Below are 24,872 nucleotides of genomic sequence, written 5' to 3'. Positions count from 1 at the left end.
CCTGGGACCCACATACCTGCATGTTACTGAACAACAGTTCCATTCTTCCCAGCAAGGTTTACTGTCTGGGGCACATTTGGCAATAGTTCAGACTTAACCCTCTTAAGTAGTTGCCCCATGCCTGTAGAGCAGCCTCTTGGAAGAACTCAAGAGGTCCTCCTATACTGGAAAGGCTGCAGAATAGCTATTCTGGAAAATTTTTAGAGAAACCTAGAGTAAAGAGGGAATAAGATTTTTTTTTGTTTAGATTGGTCTTATCTGTTTTAATGTAAACTGACTTGGGTCCCGAGAAGCTCAGAAGGGTAGGCATATAAATATTTACAAGTAATTAAATTATATACTACCAATGTACCATAAATCAAAGTCATATTGTGCTTTTATTAAATTGGACTGTATTAAGTACCACCTTGCTCCACGTAACTGTACCTAATTTTCTTTTAAGATTCCAGTTGTTTCATAAAATTGTGCAGGAAGTTAGTCACCAAAAGATTGGTGAACATGATGGCAAGATTTTATTATTGTGCAAAATTTACAGGGTGACTAGCTGCTCTGGTCTTCTTTGAAAGTCACAGGTAGAGTCTGACAATAGAGCCTGTTACTGTTACTTGCCTTTATTCTTCCCAAAGTTCTTTGAATTTCACTTACCTTCTTTCTTAGCATATGACTGACTATCTGCAATGACTTTTGGTAGCTCTGGATTGTAACGTGTCCCCTCAGGAAAAATCACAAGATACATCTGCAGGATTACAAACAACGTGGCTCAGGTAATATAATTTACGTTGCAACTGTGAACAAAGCTTTTTGGGGGGGGATAAATTGTATTAGCAGGATATACTATACTATTCAGTAAAGTTGAGCAATGGTGATATTCAATGAAAAACTGTTTTTCTGAAGAAAAGAAACTCACAAAAGAAAGCAGCAGAAGCAGCTAAATCAAAAATAAACAGTCAAGCAGGGAACATAAAAGCATAATCAACTCAACATATATCCTCTTACATCTTGCACAGATATTCCCAGCCAGATCCCCATGTCTCCTCAGCTGTAACACTTTAATATAACATATCCTGTAAAGCAGTACACCTAGCATGAAGCTGGTATAGGTATTTCTAATGGAAAACAATCTCACATCCACTGTCATATGTCTGGCTCTTAGTTAGTTGGATGGTAAGGGTGAAAGTCTGTAACATTCTGGAGTGAAATTCTTCCTATCTTGAAATCTGTTTGCGAGGAACAAAAAAGTGCTTTCCACCTGCATATTACACCAAGTTTTCTAGGTGTTTGCCCTACAAGGAGATCTGCTTTGGGCCTCTGTAATTCCACATTTGAGGGAGTTGAACCAAAGTAGTTGTTTATTTTTTCTGCAGTAGGAAAATGCCCCATTTGGCCACTTTGTTTCATCAGCTGATTGGCTGAGGACAGGTCAGTTTCATCAGCTGAGGAAACTTGCAAGGTTTTTTTTTTTTTAAAAGTGCACCAACATTGCAACATTAATGTTTTTAAAAAGGGAGAGGATTTTCTTCTTACTGTTGAGGTTAGCACACTTAAATCCATTCTTAAAATTCTTCTAAGCCATACGACAACTGATAGGCTTCAGAAACTTTCAAGTTTTTGATTTTTATGCACCGTTGTACTGCTGCAACGCTGTTTATAATTTTTTTAAAAAAGAAAAAAACTGGATTGGTTGCTGTTTAACCAATCAGGATACGGGGGGATAAAGAAGCGAGTGAAAGGCAGGGCAAGGCCTCGCACCAAAAAAAGCATTCTGCACTTCAAAAAAGCCCTGGTTTGACTTTGCTGTAAAGAAAAATTGAGGTATGTGTGCAGGAAGAAAAACCATACAAAACCTCACGGAAAAACTGGCTCTGCAGCTGATACAGCCTTTCACTGTGCAGAATGCAAAAAAGTCTGGGAAGCAGTTTGGAGACTGAATCAGGGTATTTTGACCATGCATGCAGAACAGTGGAAAGAAAATGATACAGTACGGGGGCCAGAACCAACAAAAAAGGCCCAGTGCAGAAGATCAAAACAATGCAGTTTGATAAGTAAACACTGTCATGTAATTTCAGATACAGAATTTGTGGAAGGAATAACAGAATTCTGTGACTGGTTAACTAAAACATAATTCTGATGCCTATTTTTATACTTTAGAAGGATGGAAAATACTTAAATGGGCGATCTTCCCAAAAATATGGCAAAGTTTTCTAGACAAAATCCAAGAGAGCCTCCAAACAGTTACTTTGAAATACACCTTCACAGAACTGTCAGCAAGACAGTTTTTGTGCCTGGATTGGAGGGGGAGATTGTAACAATGAATCAATTTATCACCGAAATAAAAAAAATAGTTTACTTTGAACTTCTATGGGTTACTGCACTTTTTTATTTAAGTGCAATTGCTTCATATTTATGTTGTTCAGATTTGTACCATTAAGGCTGAAAAAAATGTACCTTGTACCTCCATCAGAGTTGGTGTCATTTCTGCACGCATTGTAATGCTGCTTAGGTTGCATGGAAAAGCAATGGATGGTTCCACTGGACTGGTGGAACATCAAGTTAATAGCTGTCCAGGAAGATTTGTACCAGGCAATTTCCTCATGTAATAAAGCAATTCATATGAATCACAGCAGAGAGCGCCTAAGAGTTTATGGTATTTTTATTTGTTGGCACTTAAAAGCCAAAACTTTGGCTACTGTCTTGTTGGCATCAGTGCATTAAATCTATTTCTTTATGAGCAATTCCACAATGGGTAAGAGTATTGATTTTTTACTAGCAGAGATGTTTCAAATGCTATACTTAAAACTACCTCAGCTCTAAGTTGTAAAGGGTAAGGTATCAACGCTTCAACTAGTGCACAATGCCTTATAATCAAGATGGGTAGAAGGGAAAGAGGACTAGATATTCCTGTACTGTACATCCATCACAATGGGTAATTTCATCTCTTTAGAAATGAGATAGGTGTATTAAACTATTGGATCTGCTTTTATATACACTGGACATCTTCAAACTAAGTCTCAAAATCACCAGATGGATAAAATCTGGTGATTTTGAAATCCTATTATTTTTCAAGAGAAGAGTAGAATTCGGCAGTGTGATATAATTGTGGCATAGCCCTAAATTCTGGTAAGAGAAGGTAAAGATACTGTTTACTGAGTTTGCCTTTCAACATGGGGAGTCTCTCTTCCCTCTCAATCAGTATATTACCAGTGTACCATGAATCTGTTGGCTGACATTTTCTTAATGCTTGTTTCCAAATCACTAAGTTAATTCATAAATATTGTTTGGAAAGCAGTCTGGGCCAAAACAAGCAAAGCCTGATTAGCATAATCTCATGTAATGTTTGTTTCATCCTGTTTTTGTGTCCTCAGCTGACTTGCTCATCCTGCACATAAATCGTACGTCCACTCATGCAAAACACCTGTGAACTGGCTTGACCTCAGGTCCAGCTCTGCAAGTATCTCGTATTTCTAGACTTCTGCAGTGCTCCAACATTTAACACTGGGTTCTAATAAGTTTTGGCCATAAAAACTTTCTATGCAGTTTTGACATGCTAAATGGTTTCAGGGAGATTCAAGTTTTATCTTTGCTACCTGAGATTCTTTTAACAAGAGTTGCCAGGGAAACAACCAGAGACCTTTGGCATGCTAAGTATACATCTGATCTCCAGTATCTTGGTAAAACTGTCCCATGAGTTTCTGTGAGCAATTGCATGAAATGGAGTATTGTGGGGAAAACGTTTGGAAGAAAGGTAAGAGGCATGCCATACTCATAAGCCATTCAGAATTTTGAAACAACTGATCTGAGACAATCGCTCCAGACGGAAGACAGAAGACTTCTGGCTTAGTTACAGAGGGATCACATTCAAGTTCTGTGATGCTGCATTCTCATTGACATTTATTTGGGTGGCAGAATTCTTACTGTAACATGCAGATGAGAGCTTGACATTTGCAGTAGTGTATAGATCAGCTCTTTTTACGGAGTTAGCATTACTTGGCCAAGTCAGGAGCAGTTCCTCATTTTTCAGTAGGCAGCCAACCAGCCTTAAGGTAAATTTCTGTCCAGAGATCCAGGCAGACTATGATTGAAGTGACATTCACTTCAGATATACAATAGTTTTGTTTCTCAGACTGAAAGGTTACCGGTAGCCAGAACCTTAAGGAACATTATCTGACTTGTCATTGCCACAGACTTTAACCATGGTAGCAACATTCCGCACGGTGTCTTGAACTGTTCCACTTTGGAATTCCCAAGGCAAATTCATTTCTATATATTTGACATAAACATTTTCAGTCAAGGGCTTGCCACTGGATTATCTAACGTTCCAAAATTTATGTACAAAACATGAACCAAAGTATAAAATTCCACATCTGACTAGATTAGCCATAGCTTTCAACTGTTCTCATATGTTCAGTGTTTCCTGAATTCTTTCTTCCACTTGTTTTTTTTAAAATTATTACAACTGTCTCCACATCCAGTCCTTTCTGAACAATACTTTATTGTGCAAGTCTTAAGTGTTAAATGTTTCCCCTTCAAGGTCTTCCAATTCAAACAGCTACAATGATATCAGTTGCAACAAGGATTTTGGATAAACCCAGTACTTTGAACCACATGTTGCTTGCTTGTATAAATAAAGACCATAGAATGGACACAGGGAAGACAAAATAAATTGTAAATCTTGCAGGATCTTCAATTTTCAGTGGTACTATTAAGTGCATAAACTGGCTTATCTTCAGCCAAAAACACTTCCTTGGTCATCTAAAATAAACTATTAAGATTACTATTAAACAGCAACCTTCTTGCATTTTCTGCATTCAAAATGTTCTTCAGATTTTGAAGGATCACCTTTCCCAATGTATTCCAACCCTCCTTAGGTATACGAGTGTCCAGACTTGTATTCTAGTTAAATGTTCACCGAACCTTATTTTTCTAACTCTACTGACTTTCAGGACTGACTATCTGCAGCACAACATGTATGAGATTACTGCAATGAAGAGTCTCAGTTCAATATATTGTCAAAGGCTTTCACAGCCGGAGAACGATGGTTGTTGTGGATTTTCCGGGCTGTATAGCCGTGGTCTTGGCATTGTAGTTCCTGACGTTTCGCCAGCAGCTGTGGCTGGCATCTTCAGAGGTATAGCACCAAAAGACAGATCTCTCAGTGTCAGTGTCTCAGCATGAAACTGAGAGATCCCTGTCTTTTGGTGCTACACCTCTGAAGATGCCAGTCACAGCTGCTGGCGAAATGTCAGGAACTACAATGCCAAGACCACGGCCATACAGCCCGGAAAATCCACAACAATCATCAGTCTCAGTTCAGTCTGATAATGTGCAAAATTACTTTCCTTTTTGTGAGAAAGCTGATACAGGTGCAATTTTCCAAAAAGGAGACTATGGAGTTCAGTGGAAGTCACTTGAGATAAAGCAAATCCATTTCATTCACCTTTACCTTTTCATAAGCACTAAATTATTTATACAAAAAACCTCTGTCAAATAAAAGAGAAATTCCACAGAAAATGAAATAACAGAATAAAAAAAGAAGAAAATCTGCATATCTTCATTATTGTTCTTGCTAGTAAAAATACAAAAAACAATTCTTCAAACTCTGTGTCAGAGATTATCTTAATGTAACACTACATGCAATGTCATCGGTATGTCTCTAGTTTTCTAAATTTTCTAAAAAAAAAAAAAATTGTAAGCAAATGCTTTGTTACATTGTTAGCAATAGTGACCTTTCCTAAATCTTCTATTTCAGTGTCAGTTTCATGACTGAACCAGTTACATAGCCAAAAGCTAGAAAACAAAGATTGCTGTTGTGTTTGATACTGTTTTCATGAAAGCGTGCCTAGAAACTGGAGCAACTGAACCCCTCCATCTGTTTAAGCAGTGTGATTAAGACTGCTTTTCCTGTCTGTGTTTTACTGACTGTTTTTAACAGCTCCATTGTCTCACCTTACAGGTCTCAAATCTGTCAGGAAGAAGAACGTATTCTTTAAGTGTGTAGAAGATGGGGGCTCTATTTCCAGCTGTTGATACCAAGCCAGACTGTCACAGTTTTCCTTCTATTTTTGACAGACCTGCTGCCACCAGGGTCACAAAGTCTTGTCTTAACATAGCAGGTTTTTGAGAATAAAGATGGAGTTTTTTTAGGGGGACAAAAGAAGGAAACAGAAAAAATAATTCTTCTTACACTTGCTTTCTCTAGGGGCACCAGAAATAAACCGGGGGGAGGGGGCAGTTTTACGTTTACAATCAAGTTTATTATTAAGTTTAAAATGCAACAGCTATACTATAAGAATTATCATTAAAGGTGAATTAGTTTTTTACAAATAGAACTATCATACAGTGAGAACTGAAGTGGGCAATGATAAATATGGAAATATATTAATTAGAAATAAAGCATCTTAACTAAAGTTATTATACTTCTATCAGCAGTTAAAAAATACAGTTTTATGTCAAATCTGAATCTACTGGAATTAAGTCCCTAATTTAAAATACATGAACAAAACATAATTCTGCCTTGACTGGCCAGAATTAAAATGCAATTAATGGTTCCATTATTCACCTCTGTGTGTTTTTAATAGAGATATTTTCCTCTATTGAGGAATTATCATTGTAAGCAAACCCACACAAATTAACAGATTAAAGATAAAACCAAAATAACAGTGCCAAACAAAAGGAGTTTCCCGAACTGCCTCTGAACTTCTTAGATAACTGAAAATTAAGAGATAAAAAGCCATGACAGTATGTTGATGATATTATGGTGTCTGAACTCTCATATCTGGCTCCATATAGGAATACAGTTCAAGTTCTGAGAGCCAGCATGGTAGACTAGAATCTGGGAGACCCAGGTTCGAACCCCCACCCCACCATGGATGATTGCTGGGTTACCTTGGGCAAGACACAACCTCTCAGCCTAACCTACCTCACATGAAGAGAAGAATTATATCAGTCCTCTTGGGTCCTTATTGGGGAGAAAGATGGAGTATACATAAACTATCACTGCCTACCCCTATTTGATCACCTGCAGGTATATGATCTTAGACTAGTCTGCAGCATTATCTCCAGTTTCTTTTTGGGAAAAATATTTGTTGCAGCTATGATTAATAGGTTTATTTTAAATAAAATGATCCACACAGTTATTTCACTGTTGGCTATAGGTCTTATACAAACAGGAGCAAATACAACATTATAAATTATAGCTGTTCTAAAGAGCTCTAAAAGTGGTTGGAAAGTCTGCAAGGGTCAACAGGGTTTGAGCTGAGTATTTTAGCAGTGCTCGTCAACAGACACTGCTTGAGGCACTTGAACTTAGGGGCAAGGGAGGGGAGGCTATTTCTGAAGGAGCTGAATAGTCCCCTATGCACGTGAGGACATGATACTTTGGACTGTAGTCTACGATTACTAATCGGCTTTATGATAGGAAATAAACTGCTGCTTGAAACAGGCAGACTCCAAAGGAAGACACCTAAACTGCAAAGTTTTCAGAAGTTGCATAAGGCAGTGTTGGTCAGGATAGCTTTCTTAAATAGTGGCTGAATTTCTAGGTGGGTTTCTATGGCAGATTGTACTGTATGAGGATTGTTCTGTGGTTCTGGGATTTTTTTAACAGATTGTAATGAAAGGACTTTAAACGTCACTATAGGCCAGTGTTTCTCAACCTTTTTCCGACCGTGCCCCCCTTCTGACCTTGTTCCCTCCTGTGGCCCCCCTGTCCTACTGGTATAAAGGTAGCTATTTTATATGCCAATAAAGGTGTTGTACTTGAAGGTAGCTATTTCAATGTCTTGTTTGTAAATTGAGCTTTTTCTTCCTTCTATGGAATACCCCTGCTCTTTAGCTGCCCCTAGTGGACTCAGGGTTACACTTGCATGAAGAAACAACACCCCACACACTGTCTTTTCTGTTTTCTTTTCTCGGTCACTTCTCTGTTTTCTTCACTGCTCACTTCCCTCTGTGGCCCCGTAGTCTCGTGCTGTGGCCCCCCATTTATGCAATTTTAACCTGTGGCCCCGTTGAATATCCTGGGGCACCCTGGGGGGCCATATGGCCCCAGGTTGAGAACCACTGCTATAGGCCACTGTCGCTGGTTTCTTCTTCTTTAGAGAAAAATGGGCTAAAATGTCTCAAAGCCTCAGAAAACTTTGTTAAATTAAAAGTTAAAAGACATTTTTAAAGTGCCAAATGCTATATGGGGATATTGTAATAAGAAGAATTCTACTGGTAATTTAGTAAAACTCAGTAATAAGATAGTAAACATGGACGTTTTCCTTATATGCAGCCATTCTACATAATCGGAGCTCTAAAGTTTTGTCTATATAGAAAACTTCATACCAGTTGTGCAATATAAATTCTATTAGGCCATTTTTATTGTAAGACACATTCATTTCAATACAGTGAGTATATAAAAGTGCACTGGGAAATTGGAGTGCAAGAGATTTGTGTGTATCACTTCCTATATCCAGTAATGCTATGGAGAGATTTTTCCTAGCAAGTGCCCCTGTTGCTGAAGAAGGGAAACATAAACAAAGTACCTTATTTTGTCCTCCATCTATTCAGCAGCACTAATATGAGAACCATGTTACTGGGCCAATGGCCAGGCATAAATATATTTTGTAATTCTGACATTAATCTAGGGGCAGGTAACTTAAAATGCAGTGTGGGCAAGAAACATACACATACAGTTTGCAAAAGTATAATCTTACTGGAGTTTCAGCTTTCGTCTGGGCTTGTAAGTTGCTTCTCATTTTCTTTTCATCAAATTTGGCACTTCGTTTTACATAGATGCCTCCATGCTAGTACATAAAAAGAAACATTTGTGACATCTATTGTTTCAATAAAACAATGTACCTTTTAATATTATACTAGAAAAGCTTAAAAGATTTACGAAGAAAAATAAGATCATTTTACCTCACACCATTATTTTTGACATACAACTTTCACCACTCCTGCCTCAATATGAACTAGTATAGATTAATGTGACATTGTAATGTTAAGCAAAACTGTAAATTCTACTCCATTTCTTTATTAATACAATTAAGCTGAAAAAAGGCATTTAAAAAACTCTATGTAAGAGTTGGAAAACTAAGATATACAGAGAAGCAAGACTGTTCATGTATTGAAATCAATTAAAATATTTCAATTATATTAATGTTATCAATAGCTATAGCTTGAGATAAATAGTAAATTGTAAACCATTTAGCCTGAGAAAAAGGCAGAGATTTGTTAATTCCAGATGCTTTGGTTCCAACAAATTCTAATGAATACATCCGTGTGTAACTCAGAAACACTATACGAAACAAAACTGTTTTTCTACGTATAGTTCAATGCAAAATTACTTAGCTTCTACTCATTCATTTTTTCCACTGTTTTTAGAAGGCCAATCAAAATAGTATGTACACCAAGTAGCCTTCTGCTAATAAGCTTGGTTCAACTAACTGCAAGTTGCCCTGTGGATTCTATGAAACTCTACAAAGAATGGAAAAGCATGAATATCTACACCTGAAGAGACTAAGCATATTATTAGTATTATAGCCAGCATCTATAATTCCTATGTGCCGAAAATGTTGATCATTTCACTTATGTCAAAGTGCTATTACCATGGAATTTATTCCAATCTAAAGAACAGATCAGTGTTTCAACTTGAAATTGAGAACAATTTTTCGTTATAAAGGAGTTTAATGTAGATTTTCCAAAAACAAGTATTAAGTTGTGAAATTATGAGAATGGTGCAATGGAAAAAGTCCTTTCTACTTAAAGAGCATATACTAGAAAATAAAATCCCCAAATGCCACTTGCAGATCAGTGCAATTCATAGATAGGTTCTGAGTATGTTCATCAGGATTTGATGGCCAAGCCCCATGTATATTGACCCATAAATAAAGTAGACCATATGCCAGCAATCTTGGTCTGTTTCGGACAGTAGAAATCTGTGGGTAGGTTCTGTTTGGTTCTATACAGATCACTATCTAGTGACATTTGGGCTGACTGTCTGAAATTCTGCAAAAGCATAAACCTATTAAGAAAGCCTCTGGACAGACTACCAGATTTGAAGGAGTTACCAACTAACTTGTTTTCCATCAATATCCTGGTTGATTTGCGCAATAGGGAGCTGGCCCAGGCAGTTAATAACATTCTAAATTTTGCTGTGGAAATGAAGTTGCTTCTCTGCTTTCTGAGGAGCTAGAAGTGAATTAGGAGGAACAGCAATTAAAAGCAAGTGGCAAAACTAGAGTGACTTCAGTCAGTCATGGCTTATAAACAGCTGAGAGTCTACACCAGGCAGTATTGATGGTGAACAAGTTATACTTCTCTGCCAACATTGTATAACGTGCATAATATTGTACACTGGAACTCTTCTGGGTTGCAACAAAGCTTACTAAGTTCTCAACAACTGATTGTAGAAGTGGGAAAAAGAGTAGCTTACGTTGGAGGCAGTCTCCTCCTTCCTATTATTTGTAGAGATAACGAGACATTCTCAGTAACTATACAATTATTTGTAAATATGGTGATGGTGTGATGGTGTGTATACATATATATTTAAAAAACTGAAGAGCCAATATAAAATTGAAATACAGTTTAAAAGCAATTATATGCTGCAAGTCTAAAGACATTTACTTGACAGTAAATCCTGCTCAAATCAATGGGACATCCAAATAAATGTGTTTGCAACCGAGACAACAGTTTTTCACAGGGGGTATAATATCCTAAACCGTTTCTTCTCAGCAATAAACATGGTTACTCTATCCCACTGTAATGAACATAAGGACTTTTGGGGCACCTACTTTAAACGTGTGTCAGAATATTTTTCCAGGAATCAGATAATATGTTTTTAGATCTTTCAAATTCCTCCAGTAATGATTTAAGGGCTTGTTTTGTAGACAATAAAAAAAAACAGGATGTGTTTACCAATAAATTTTCCTCAAACTTGTTTTCTGCTTTCTACATTTTCAGTACTTTATATATACATATATATATTCCACAACAGGATGTTTAGCAGAGGTCGGAAATCTGCATTCCATCACAATTCTGTAATTAATTGTCACTGGAAAGTTTTAGTTGAGTGTAAATGACATCACTGACACAGCATCAACAGGAAAAGCAGGAAGTGTTTTATATTTTCACAGCATTTGGCATGACAGAGAGAATAAAAAACCTGTCAGCTTTATGTATCCTTAATAATGTAACACTTTTACTTAAACACCAGTAAGTACCACCATTCACAAGCTGAATTAGTAATACATCCTCCTACTTTCTACTCTCCAAACAAACACCCAGAAATTAAACACACACAGGGCAGGAGCCAGCTAGATTTTTTTTTTGCTGAGCTCTCCTTCTTACTACAGCTTGTCCCACATGGCTTTTGTATTGTGAAGTCTCAAGAATCTCTGAATTGCAACTACTGTATTTAACTAAACAGATCACGCCAACACCCTATTAGGATGAAATTCTAAAGGACCAAAAGGGAAAGAATGTAAGAATACATTAAGCAAGCAGTCCATATAGGAAAAGGACTGATCTTTCATCTAATTTTCACTGTGACAAAGACCAAAGCACAGTTATAGCCTCTGCTGGTATTTGCTGCCTTATTTGCTTGCTATTCTTTTGAAAGACACACCAATTTTGCTAAAACGTTATGTAGCCATGCTATAGCAGAGCTAGTATCCCATAAACATGCCTTTCTATTTGCATTAAAACAACCTACAGAACTAAAATATCAAGGAATTTCTCTATCGTCATTAGCTATAAGCTTTTATAGTCCTATAAACAGGACACAGGAACATGTTATTCTTTGTAGACAATATCCCACATCAAATTCAGTGACAAACACCAGGTTTTGAAAAGATTATACCACCCTAAGATGCACAAACATACTCTTAAAATCATAAGGGGAAAATATGGTCAGCCAAAGACAGAAGAATCTCTTACTAGTACTTCAGCTGTGTGATACACATAGTTTTATTACCAGGAAAACTGACTATACTGTTGAAACCCTTATTTGTAAATAGGTTTCACTAATATCACTAGAATTTACTCACAGGTAAATATTCAGAATTGAAGTGCTATGTGGGAATAGGTTAACAATTTACCTGATAAAAATACCACCCGTACAAAGGAAGCCATTTTAACCCATCTTTCAAAACATATCGAATGTGTCCAATAGCATTCTGCCTGATGGCCAACATGTCTGCTATAATCCAGTCAACTGCAAAGACAAAGCACAAATATTTAAGCACATAACCGAACATTAAAATACTTCCAAAACTATCGTTAGCACAGGTAACAGGCCTATATTATTTTTTAATGTGAAATCTTGTACTGGTTGTGAACATATCAGCAATGCAATGGAAGCTACCCTCACAATTACATTAATAATGCAATCCTATGCAGATTTTCTCTATTATAAGCTCACTGACTTTAACGGCCTTAGACTGGAGGACTTTTGAATAGGATTACACTGTAAAGAGGATGATATCGAATATTCTAATTTTACCCAATTCCTGTTTGGTTATAGACCATACAGGTATGGTCTACAGTTCAACCTACAATCAACAGAAGGGAATCCATATAACAATCATAGTACATTTTTCATAAGGTTATCATGGCAATATACATGGCAATATCCCCTGTGCCCCAGGATTTTATTCTCACAACTCTGTGAATAAGTTGGAGAGAAGAAGAACTGGCTTGTGATTCAGCTAGCTTCATGATTCAGGCCCCAGTCCTATCACGACACTAACTCCTATACCAGCTCCTTGAAGAATCAAGCTGAAGCACAACACATTTTAACTTCAGGTGGGTAGCCAAGCTGGTCTGTAGACAGAAGAGCAAGATTTGGGTCCAGTAGCATCTTAAAGATCAACCAGATATCCAGAATATGAGCTTACAGATGCTAATTTTCTTAAAGATAAACTAGATTTCCAGGGTATAAGCTTTTTAAAAAAAGGTAAAAGTAGTCAGTCCCCTGTGCAAGCACCGAGTCATTACTGACTCACAGGGAGACATCACATCACGTTTTCTTGGCAGACTTTTTGTTACGGGGTGGTTTGCCATTGCCTTCCCAGTCATCTATATTTTACCCCCAGGAAACTGGGTATTCATTTTACCAACCTCAGAAAGATGGAAGGCTGAGTCAACGAGCCAGCTTACTTGAACCCAGCTTCTGCCAGGATTGAACTCAGGTTGTGAGTAGGGGTGTGCAGGGCAAGGTCAATTCAGGTTTCCTGCTTCGGGTTTATCCGAAGCAGGGGAAAATTTTGGGAATACCATAATTCCCAAGTGGCAAGCTGCTTCGGAATTAGGGTATTTTACTCGCTTCGGTATGCTCCGTAAATATTCAGAGCATACTGAAGCGACTCCCCCCCCCTCGGGGCAACCCCTCCACCTCCACTCTCCCGGGGCAACCCCTCTACCCCCCACCCACTTACCTTGCACTGGAGGGAGAGGGGGATCAGCTGAGCGGCAGTGGGCCACTGCTGCAGTGGCCACCGCAGCAGTGGCGGTGGTGCCCAGTGGCGGCTGTGGTGGTGGCGGTGGCGGCAGCATCATGTGGCAGCGGCCTGGAGCCAGCTGGCTCCTCTGCCGTCACACCACCTCCTGCCGAACCGCCTCCTCCACCCCTCCACATCCCCGCGGGCAGCAGAGAGGGCTGGAGCCACCGCTGACCACGGGGCCAAGGTAAGTGGGGTGGGGGCTGCTTGGATGGTATTTAAAGGGCCCCACCACTGCTTGCAAGCAGTGGCGGGGCCCTTTAAACTAAGCCCTGAAGCTTTCCGAGGCATTCTGAATGCTTCAGAAAGCTTTGATTCGGGATTTCATGCTGGCCCCAATTCGGAAATCCCGAATCTTTACGGATCGGGTCCGATTCAGGAATTTTTCCCAAATCGGATTTCCGAACCGCACACCCCTAGTTGTGAACAGAGCTTGGGCTGCAGTACTGCAGCTTACCACTGTGCGCCACAGAGTCCTGGGTATGAGCTTATAGATGCTAATATTCTGGATTTCATACCCAGGCTCTATCAAGCTAACTACAACATGTATTTTAGCTAGCTTCCTGACACTCTGATTTACAATACCCCTCCAATCCTGTGACTGGATTATAAGGACCCCTTCCTTTTCCCACTCCTCATAACTACCAAAGGGAGCTCTGACTCTCGAAAGCTCATACCCTGGAAATCTAGCTGGTCTTTTAAGATGCTACTGAACCTGAATCTTGCTCTAACACATCTTAGTGTAACAAGTCACTTTTATACTATGGAATGCATTTTGAAAAAAACAAGTTATAACAGGATATTACTCTGCACTTTTTAAAAGAACCACAGAAGCACTCCAATTGATGCAAATCACTAAACCAAATTCAAAACAAGAGAATGAATAAGCTCAAGTTCAGTGAGTGATAATAAACATGAAAGGCTTCTTACAAATAGAAAGCTTGGGCCCTGATCCATAAACGTATATTAGGCAGAGGCAATAGTTTGTGTGTGCACAATGAGGATTCTCATTGTTGCTACCTCAAAAAAGAGCTCTTTATTTTCTTTGAAATGAAGTTTTTGAAATAAAGTTTCCACCAAGTTTTGAAGCAGTTTGTCAGCCAAGTAGGGACACTTTTGAAAACAAGCTTTGAAGCCTCATCATACAGGGAATTTACTTTCTGTGTTGTAGTGAATAATGTAATACTTTATAGAGATCTGGATTTCAAGTTAAATCTGGGGTATTTCAGCACGCACAGTCATATTTTCTATAGAAAAAAATCTTCTGTGCCCAAGGATGGGATATACTGACCTGTACACTGATGATTTGATATATACACTACATTCTCTTTTGTTTTTGGCAAATCACCGTAGAGAATTATCTAGGAGAGAAAAGGTACCTCATTAGCACATTTATTCACAGAGGGGTTAAGGAAGAAATTTAAAACTAGAGTTCAACAATTTAATGAAACAAATTCTCAAGACTGAAAATTTAGTAAGTTCTACTTCACTGCAAATTTAAAGAAAATGAAAGTTGTAATACCACGCTCTCTTTTTTGTCCAAATGCTATTTTTGATCTCCTTGATACCACATGGTCCTCCACTGAAGCTAGCATGACCATATATAATAATAAGGGTTCACCTCTGCCTAAGGGATGGACGAATAAGCTGGGCTATTTTACAGATGTACTTTTAAAAGAAAATAGTCAATCATTTAAAGATTTTCATTCTCTTGTATAAAAAAATGACCAATATGTTCCTATAAGAATCATATTTCTTCCCAGTGACGTGTATCAAACTGACTAATAACTCTTGAAACCACATTTTTAAAGATGGAAACCTAACTATGGCTGCCTCAAACTGACCTGTGGAAATAATGAAGTTATCCAGACAAATCCAGAACTTGCATAATAAAAAAAATATATCAACCTTCAAGCCGCTTTATATAAGTAAAAAACAATTTGCAATGGTCTTTCTCATCCACCCCATTCAACTAGCCGGTATAGGAGAAATACAAACATTTACACATTAACAAAATTTACAAGTAAGCAGGGCTTTTTTTCAGCAGGAACGGGGTGGAACGGAGTTCCGGCACCTCTTAAAAATGGTCACATGGCCAGTGGCCCCGCCTCCTGATCTCCAGACAGAGGGCAATCTAAACTCCCCTCTGTCTAGAGATCAGGGGGTGGGGCCACCGGCCATGTGACCATTTTCACCAAGGGCAATTTAAACTTTAACCCCCCCCCATTTCAGCTGATCCAAACTGACATCATTGTGCAGTCCTGAGTTCCACCACTGAGTTCCACCACCTCTTTTCCCAGAAAAAAAGCCCTGAAAGTAAGTATTTATCCTACCCAATTTAAACAAAGTGAAGAGTTTTGCTTTTCTATCAGTGGAAAGATACAAAGTTTCAACATAAATTTTAAAAAGACTGAAAAAACGGATTTAATTCATGAATGAGAGGAAGGGATGAAAAACCACTTGAAGCACAGAACTACTCAAGATAACAGGATGTCTTTGACCTCAAGGTCCCACTAGCTTCATTCAGGCCTGCCCAGAGACAGGAACCATGAGACATCTGTTCACCAAGGCCACAAAACAGAACTTGTAACATCTGCTTTCTGGCAACAGGGCTAAATCCTACAACGGATCCTAAACACTTTTATTTGCCCACCAGTCTTAGTGATTTCAGCAGAACTTGCTTCCAAGCTGACATATTTAAAGAGCAAGGATATCAAGAAGCAAGTATAATTTTATATACCAGCAAGCAAGTTTAATATAAAGATGGCATGACTTTACAATGATTTTTTTGACAGCAAAGGGACACCAATAAACCCCAACATGAAAGCAAGGCTATTCCTACAGCTAATACATGAACTGATCTTGGATGCGATAGTGCAGAAGTTTTGGGAACCTTGTAGATATGGTCTGAATCCAGCCTAGATTCTTGTGGGCACAAGGCAGGGTGTTCACTGATTCCTCCCTTAAGCAGCAACCTAAAACATACCCTGGAATACTGCTCCTGGAGGATGGGGGACTACCAGAAATTATTTATGGGGAATCTGAAGACCCCTGGGGGAGTGCAGTGAAAAACCATTCCCCAACTTGCAATCATGGAAATCTATGTAATTTCACTGTCAGTTTCATCATTAAACAATTCTGTGCCATTTGAAAAGCTACTAAACTTACTCTGATGATGATGATGAGCATGAAGGTGGTTAAAAGTAGTGAGTAAGTGACTGATCTACACTTAGTTGATACATTCAGCCATTGTATCATTTTGTGCATATGTGGTAATACTCTCTGCAGCTTGCAGAGGGACACATTCATAGTTACCATCAACCAAAAGAGCCACATTTATTAACATCCATAGCATGAGGCCTGCACTGCAAGGAGGCCCACAGCTTTCCATTTCCTCCAGCAATAGCCGTTTCCAAGTGGGAACCACCTGGCAACCACAAGCCCCTCAGGGCAACAGCCTTCCCCTCACTTTTTTGGAAAATGACGCAGGTGCCACATTGGGGAATGATGTTCAAAAAAGCCACCAGTGGGGTGTGCTGCACAGTGGGCTTATTCAGTGGGGTGGCTTCTGACCCACTGCATATCACTGTACTAGAGTAACACACAATCGACAAAAATAATGTGAAAAAGGATTGCACTCTGCTCTGACTGTAACTGAGTCCAGATACCTTGTGTTGGTCATGATATAAAATCGTTCCTTATTTATTGTTACCCATTAACCATTAACTGTCACACAATTACAATTCACAATCAAACTTGAAATATGAACAGAGGCTCATGATCTAGAAGGTTGAACTCCGCAATCTGAGGGCTCTAAACTATGGGTTAAAGACCAATGGTGTGGCTAGTTTTACAATATGGTTTGGGAACCTCTGGTTTAGTCCCCACTCTGTCACTACACAAGCTCATTGGATGATTTGGGCCAGTCATGTTCTTCGAGCCTAACCTACCTCAAAGGATCACTGTGAGCATATAAAGTGGAAGGGAAAAAATCATGCATGATGCAGAGAGCTCCTTAGAACGAGGGCAGGATAAAAGTGTTCTAGATACAATACACAGACATATACAAGAACATATTAGAAGATTGGGAAAAGCCATTCTTTTTAAGACTTTATGTGAATGTGTGTAAACAATATTCATTAGTTACACATCAATCTTCTAGATAGGATAACTAATCTTCAAGGCCACCTGGGTGTATTAGTTAAATGTTGGATGAGGTTCTGGGAGGCCCAGTTCAAATTCCACAGTGCCATGAAGCTTTCTGGGTGATCTTGGGCCACACTCTCCATCTCTCAACCTGACCTACCTCACATGATGTTGTAAAGTAAACTGAATGAGAAAAGATGTATGTCAGTTTCATGGAGAAGGAGCAGATTAAATAAAATCTTTGGGTCATCAAGTATAGTTCCTTAAAAGAGTTTTCCAGTTTGCCCTTGAATATGTGGAATGATTTAAAACCCCAAAATATCTGATAAAGTGGAATCTACAACTGATTAAACCAATTAAGGGCTTAAAGATGCTTATGGTCACTTTTTTAGAAAAATTCTCTCACAACCTGGTGACACAGGATGACTGAAAAAGGCCTTCTATCACTGATGTTAAGGGAGAAGTTTTTTTTTTTATGTAGGCTACAATATCCTTGCCAAAGCACAGGCTTTCTGACCATGTGCTGCATTCCCCTCCCACCTATGAGACTGGGGCAGGGCTTTCCGGTCAGAGTACTTTGTTTCTTTTTGAACAGGCATAAAAATCAGTACTGCTTTTTTAAACTGGACCCTACAATTCAGGTTGTATTCACACTATGGAATGCATATACATTCCATCTGTTATTCAAATATAAACCCAGCTATAAGGTACATTCACTTTTAAAAGATTGCCCTCATTCCTACCTCACATGAACATGGACACAAAGCAGCACAAGTGCCAGCATCCAGACACAAAACACCTTCAGCATTATTCCCCGCAAGTAGAAGGCCAGTTCTCACTTGTACTCAGGTGTGCATATTCAATTACAGCAACATGTTCTGTCAAGTGTGAAGGGCATATATATGTAACATTATACACACATTTTTTTTGAAGCCAGCATGATCTTTTCCTGGCTTCCATATCTGCTTTTTAAGATACGCACAGCCCATCACCATATTCAGGGTATGTGCATTTGCTCCTCAAAAGTCAGAAGCCAAGTGTCCAAAGCTGTAACAAAAAAGTGTGCATGAACCCCTTTGACAAGGACACCAAAGATACCACTCCCCCCCTTTGTCCCCTCCCTAAAGGTATGGCCTCATTCTCCACGAGTGGGTTGTTGGGAGCGGGGAAAGAGTGTGTGTGTCCTTCGGTCAGTCACCTGTACGCCGGTGTAGTTCTCGAAGAAGAAGAGCACCATGCTCTGGTAGATGGTGTACAGCCGGTCGTCCACCTGGTGATAGAAGCGGGCGGGCAGCAGGGCGGAAAGCAGGCGCCAGGCTCCCCAGGCCAGCATGTAGGTGGGGGCGGTGCCCATCATCACAGCGGCGGGCAGCACGTAGCGCATGGAGTAGGTGTGCAGCACCAGCGAGAGCAACATCTTCCCCCAGCTCTGCTTTCTCTCTCTTTTTCACCCTCCTCCTGCCCTCCCTTGGCCGCCCTCCTCGCGCCGGCAGAAGCCGCCTGCCTGCTTCCCTCACCGGCCGCGCCACATTCAGCAGCAGACCAGCCGTCGGTCAGGCGCTTCTCCTCAAGCTAAAGCGGAGGAGGAGCCGAGTCCGAGCTGCCAGCCGCATGGCCGGCGGGCGGCCGAGGCGAAAAGAAGCGTGAGAGAGAGAGCGAAAGAGGCGGGTCGGGCGAGAGCCAGTTCCGGGCAGGCTCATGCCCGCCCTCGCCGCTTCCCTTCAGAAAGCGCACAGCCCGCCCTTCCCACCACCCTCTTGCCTGGGAAAGAAAAAGGCGCCTGCGGCAAGGCAGCTCCGCCTCGCCGGTGGAGACTGAGGAGACTTCCGGGGGCTGGGCAAGGCCGCCTGGCGAAAGCAGCAGCCCGCCTCTTTCTTCCTCCTGTCAGAAACCCTTCGGGAAAGGCGCGAAATATTGACAGGGTCTCTGAGGGGATAATGACCAGAAGCCATCGCCTGCTTGGAAGCGCGCTTTCCCGGCTCCTCTCAGGCGCAGGGGTTGGTGGTTGATAAAAGATAGGGGGGGGGGCGGGATTTCTGGCAACCCGATTTCTGATGTTTATGGTTGTGCATCGGAGGAGGGAATAAAGTTGTGGCAAAATAGGCACCCGCTGAAGGATTAGAAAGCCTTTTAAAAAGCGACTGATATTCAGTTGTTATTAGTCCTTAAGATGCCACTGGACTCTTGTTTAATTTTAAGAAGTGTGTGTGTGGAGGGGAGCAATGTAGTAACTTTTTACTAAGGCAAAATTTACACAACAGGCTTTTAAGTGCTCCAGGACTCATCAGGCTGGATGTTAAAATGAAAAAAAAGGGGAGGGGGAGAAAGGTGCTTTCAAGCCACGGAGCCGTCCAATTCAATACATAAGCGAAAGTTGATCACTGTTATGCTGCCAGTATAGCAAAGGCAGAACCTGATACTAGGCAGACAAGTGGGATGCGGGCGCTAGAGTAGCAACAAGAGTATGCACAAATTCCTGTCATTTCCTTAATAGCACACTGGGAAAGCACCCATGGAATATACTTCATTGGATACCACACTTACTTTTGGGGCAGCAACAAGATGATAAGCAAAACAGAAGGAAGAGATAAGATTAGCACTCATGTATTCAGAGCAGTCCTCTGTTTTAGAGGTGACATTTTAGGCAGCAGAATGTTTTTATGCTCCTCACTTATCTTTATAGCCTGTTTTATTATTCATAATAAACCACCAGATGAGAGACAGGGCATTTTTAGTGGTGGTGGCATCTCATCTGTGGAATGCCCTTCCCGTTGAGGCTCACCTGGCATAAACTATATTTTCATTTCTGTGAGAGGCTAAACATTCCTGTTTACCCAGGCTTTTAACTAGGGGTTGATCTTTCAAATTGTACAGTGAGCTCCAACTTCTTTTATGAGACTTTTAAAAAGCTGTTAGATGTTTTATGCTGTATTTACATTGTAGCTTGGTTTTGTATGTTTTTATTGCTGGTTTTTAAAACACTGGCTTATTAGTTTGCTAATATTTAGCTAATCTTATCTGTTAATTTTTAAATAATATTTTACTTGTAAGATGCCTTGAGCCTGTTTCCTAGAGAGAGGGCATAAAAATGTTCTAAATAAATAATTTCAAATGTTGTTTTTATGATTTTTGTGCTGTTTTTTCTTTGTGAGCTATCTCAAACAAGTCTGTGGAGAGACAGCATATATTTTCTGAATAAATAAAACTGCACACTAAGGAGAACACACAAATGGACAGACACAGCTTAAGGTATTAGGAATCCCTGAACAAACCTGGCATCAGGCATAAATATCAGGGGATAATTGTAGAGAGTATGCACAGATACAGTATACCCAAGGCTCCCAGTTCAAGGTAGGCCTTAAATGAATTATTTCATGCTGATTGGCTGCTTTACATACCAATAATTTTGTTCATTACTATCACTCCAGCAACTCTTGTGACCACCACCCTTCCTTTAGTCTTGCAGGGAGAATCATGTAACCTGAACAGGCTTCCCTTTCTCTAAGCACAGCCATGCAACAGTGGAGGATATTCTCAGACGTAAGCCCCACTGCGAGTCCCATGATGAGAATAGCTGAGCTCAGTCCAGAGCAATGAGTAGGAACTGGGCCCTTTCTATCCAAGCTCTATCAAAAGCTGTGATACTGTTTTATTTCAAGCCTATTGAAAGCAATACACAAGGATTTACCGATCTACATGCTGCAGCAACCCTCAGTCCCTTTGCAAGGTGCACTAACATCACTGGTAGACCTGACCTTGTCACAGCGTGCTTGCTAGAGGACTAACTATGCGTATTCATTTAAAATATTTATATTCTGCCTTTCCACAGTACCTAAGGTGGCTTACAAAGAGTAAACACACAGAATTATAAAACAGGTAAAATGCATGAAGTTAAAGTGTCATTACTAGTTGCTACTAAAGGTGTGTCAAAATGAAGAGAGTGCATGACCTTTCTGTACTATATCTGGCAGGCTATTCCAAAGTGTGGGCATTGCCGCTGTAAATTAGCTCATACATGCAGCAGCTGAATTATCCCAAGTAGAGGGGACCATCAGAAACGAGTACCTGATGACCTTAGTTGGCATTTGGGCTCATATGAGGAAAGGCACTCCATAAGATACGCAAATCCCAGGCCTTGAGGAGCTTAAAGGTGACCATTTTAGGGTTACGGTTGCCTAGAGAAAATATGCCCTATCCCTTTAATAGAGGCTTAATGAACTGTTATTTATAAGATGAAGTTATTTACTTCCATGCCATGATAAGTTGCCCATATCCACACTTTTAGCTTCTATTAAAGGCACACGACATTTTCTTCCAAGCCTATTGGCAACCTGAACTATGCTTGTCTGTTATGTGGCTTGCAATGGGTGTAGAAGCTAGTTTGGAACAAGTGTTGGCAACCCCATAACAGGCAGCACACTGGTGTCTGCAGCTGTTGACTGTGTCATAGGCTTAGCAGCTGGATGGCATTGTCTAGTGAAGAGTTCATCCTGAACTCTACCCCAGTTGGATGGCTGTCTGCAAAGAGACAAAGGGACAGCACCAAGTAAAACACTGTAGTAGCAGCAGACAGCAAGAGGGTTCCAAAAGCCTGCCTATTGCGTTCTTGTTTCCCACTTGGGGATTCCCATATGGTGGGATGTGTTTCTTGGGGGACTTAGGAAACCCACTGGGCCAATAATTGCTAATTCCTTGAAGGGAGCTGCATTGGAACTATGTCTGTACTTTTAGTTGGGCTGCTCAGCAGGGGTCTGATCTGCATCACAGGTAGCAAAATAGCTGGAGTTAATAGTGGTCACTTACAACTGTGGCTTCCTGCAGTCCCCACTTGAGGGGATGGTTATTCTAGCATGACATTGTTCTGGTGCAAGCATGCCTTGATGTTACTGTATCACCTGCTTAAACTAATATATCTGAGTTACCACCAATATTCTAAGACTTTCAGGAACAGAATTTAGGCTTACACTGTGAAACTACTGGAAGGATATCCACTGTGGCCAGGATATCAGATATATGTTGGAAGGGTATCAACTAAACAGCCTCCCCCCCCCCCTCTTCTAAGTAGTAGTGTGGATGTCCTCTGAATCCTGTTTGTTGCATTTTTAAAACCATGAACAAAGAGTTATAACATAGAAGGACTTGGTGCCACTTTTTGGCTTGCTAGTACTGTTCCTTACACTGTTTTCCTCTTGTAACTTAAAGAGTTCAAGGAGATTGTAATAATCTGTATTTATTTATATTACTCAGAAATATTAGCTAGGCTTAAGGGGGGGTGGAGATTGGCTTCCCAAGATCCGTAGCTGAGCTTCATAGCTTAGCAGGGTTTTGACCTTGGATCTTCCATATTTCCTTTTCTGGCAGGATTCTTCTGCTTTAAAACGCCCGAATCAAAGAAGATTCATTAAACAAAACTTTCACTAAATAAAACCTGAATCTGTAATTATTATTTAGCACTGCTTTACTGGATGAAGCAAAAGCATGGGAATTTGTTGCCTACAAAAACTAACAAACCAGAGAGCTTTTTGTCTCGTACTTTTTGTCCCTTGTGTAGCAAGAATGAGCCCTGATGTAACATGCTGTGCTTCAGGGCAGAGAACATGTTGGCTGTTCTCTTATCACTTGTTGGGGCACAGTGGATATTGTTTCCAGTTAAGGGCAATTTAATTACTCATTTAGCCTGAATATCAGAAATTACCGTGTACTTTATATAATGATAGATTTCAGGTATAGAATTAGGAGGACAAGTGAAAGTGGGGAGTGATTTATTTGCATTTTGAGTACAAGCAAATGTGGCATAGTGGGAAAGGGCTGGGTCCCCTCCCACCACCACACTATTCTTTTGGGTATGTATGTATTTCTAGTCTCTCTTTTCTCACTGACACTTGAGGCAGATTACAGAATGTAACTGAGTATGATATTCAATAAACAGTACAAAAGGGTATAGATTGCAGAGGTTTGAAAATAAGCAAAAATCTGATACAGAGCTGAAACAATGGGGTTTTCTGCATGAGTTTTTTCCATCGGTTCTGCCCCCCTGCTTCAATTTATCCTCTGATTTCTACACTCATTATTTTGCCTTTAGTTTTTGCTTCCCTAATTCCTTAGTTTTTGGTTCCCTACTTCCACCCCTTTTTTCCCAGATCTTCTGAGACCACTTTTACCCTGATCTTTTTATGGAAGCTGATTTTGAGTTGATTTTTTCCCCACATGCATAATGTTTCTTTCAGTTTTGTTTGTCTCGCGGATTACCACCCAGCTCTCACCCCCTTTTCAATGACTGGACATTCATCATTAAGTTACTCCTCTCCCCATCTCCCCTCTGACTTTCTTTTCTATCTTTTTTTTAAAAGTTATTTTTATAGCATTATATTGACCTACCATTATAGATAAACATGCAGCAGATTGTCTGAATTTCCAGCTTTCATTTTTAAAAAACAGTTAAGTCTCTAGCTCCTTACATTTTCCCTGAGATCACTGCAAGGGAATGGGCTAGAAACTTTGTTTAAAAATGAAAACTGGGAATTCGGGTAATCTGCTGCATGCATTGCTACAATGGTAGGTCAATTTAATGCTATGAAAACAATTACTCCTAAAAAAAGATAGAAAACAAAAGTGGGGGGAAGGTGGGGAGAGGAGTGGCTTAATGATAAATGTCCAATCCATATAACACTATGAAAATGTTTGTTTGTTTTTAATGCAGAAGCCCAGAGGCTGGGGGGTGGCCACTTCTGGTGCCAGAAAAAACAGCAGGGTTTGAAAATCGCATAGCTGCAGCTGTTCCAGGCTTTGTCCTAACAGAGGTCAGTTTACTTACCATGTCAACCTCTGCCTCCTAGCTCTGGGTAGCCCATGCAAGCTCTCAGGTTTGGGGTGGACTTAGGTATGGATTGTGGAGCTGCTCCCTGCAAAGGCTTCCCCAGGTGTTCATCTTTTTAAAAAATCCAGCCCTTATATTGATATAACATTATAAACATGCACAAAAAATATACAGGGCGTGTGGGTGCTGTGATATAACTGATGATGCCAACAATGATGACAGCACTCTCCCTTGAAAATCCTGATTATATAAGACACATGCAGAACAAAATAAACCAACACTTCAATTGTAAAAATGCAAAGGGAAGACAGACATGCAGAATAACCATATCCAAACAGATACCAATGCTTGGAGATCAACTGCTAAGAAAGTCAGGATTAAGTTGAAGAAAAGCCCAGCATTGAAACAAACATAAGAAATTTGATATG

General features: G+C 40.0%; 1 protein-coding gene across 1 annotated transcript in view; it reads right to left on the bottom strand.

Moving 5' to 3' along the window:
- Nucleotides 1-19,368, bottom strand: part of AGPAT5 (1-acylglycerol-3-phosphate O-acyltransferase 5) — a 39,539-nt gene extending 20,171 nt beyond the window's left edge. Inside the window, exons 1-5 of the mRNA XM_054990931.1 lie at nt 18,826-19,368; nt 14,773-14,842; nt 12,081-12,196; nt 8,697-8,786; nt 646-736 (exon numbers count right to left, since the gene is read on the bottom strand). Of these exons, the coding sequence (XP_054846906.1) occupies nt 646-736; nt 8,697-8,786; nt 12,081-12,196; nt 14,773-14,842; nt 18,826-19,044 (586 nt within the window). The 5' untranslated portion in view covers nt 19,045-19,368. The remainder of the gene's footprint in view (nt 1-645; nt 737-8,696; nt 8,787-12,080; nt 12,197-14,772; nt 14,843-18,825) is intronic.
- Between the last annotated feature and the right edge of the window lie 5,504 nt (nt 19,369-24,872).

The sequence above is a fragment of the Eublepharis macularius genome, chromosome 1 (assembly GCF_028583425.1).
Source record: "Eublepharis macularius isolate TG4126 chromosome 1, MPM_Emac_v1.0, whole genome shotgun sequence".
Lineage (NCBI taxonomy): Eukaryota > Metazoa > Chordata > Lepidosauria > Squamata > Eublepharidae > Eublepharis > Eublepharis macularius.
Note: the sequence above shows the minus strand (reverse complement) of the source record. Positions and strands in the feature narration are given on the sequence as shown.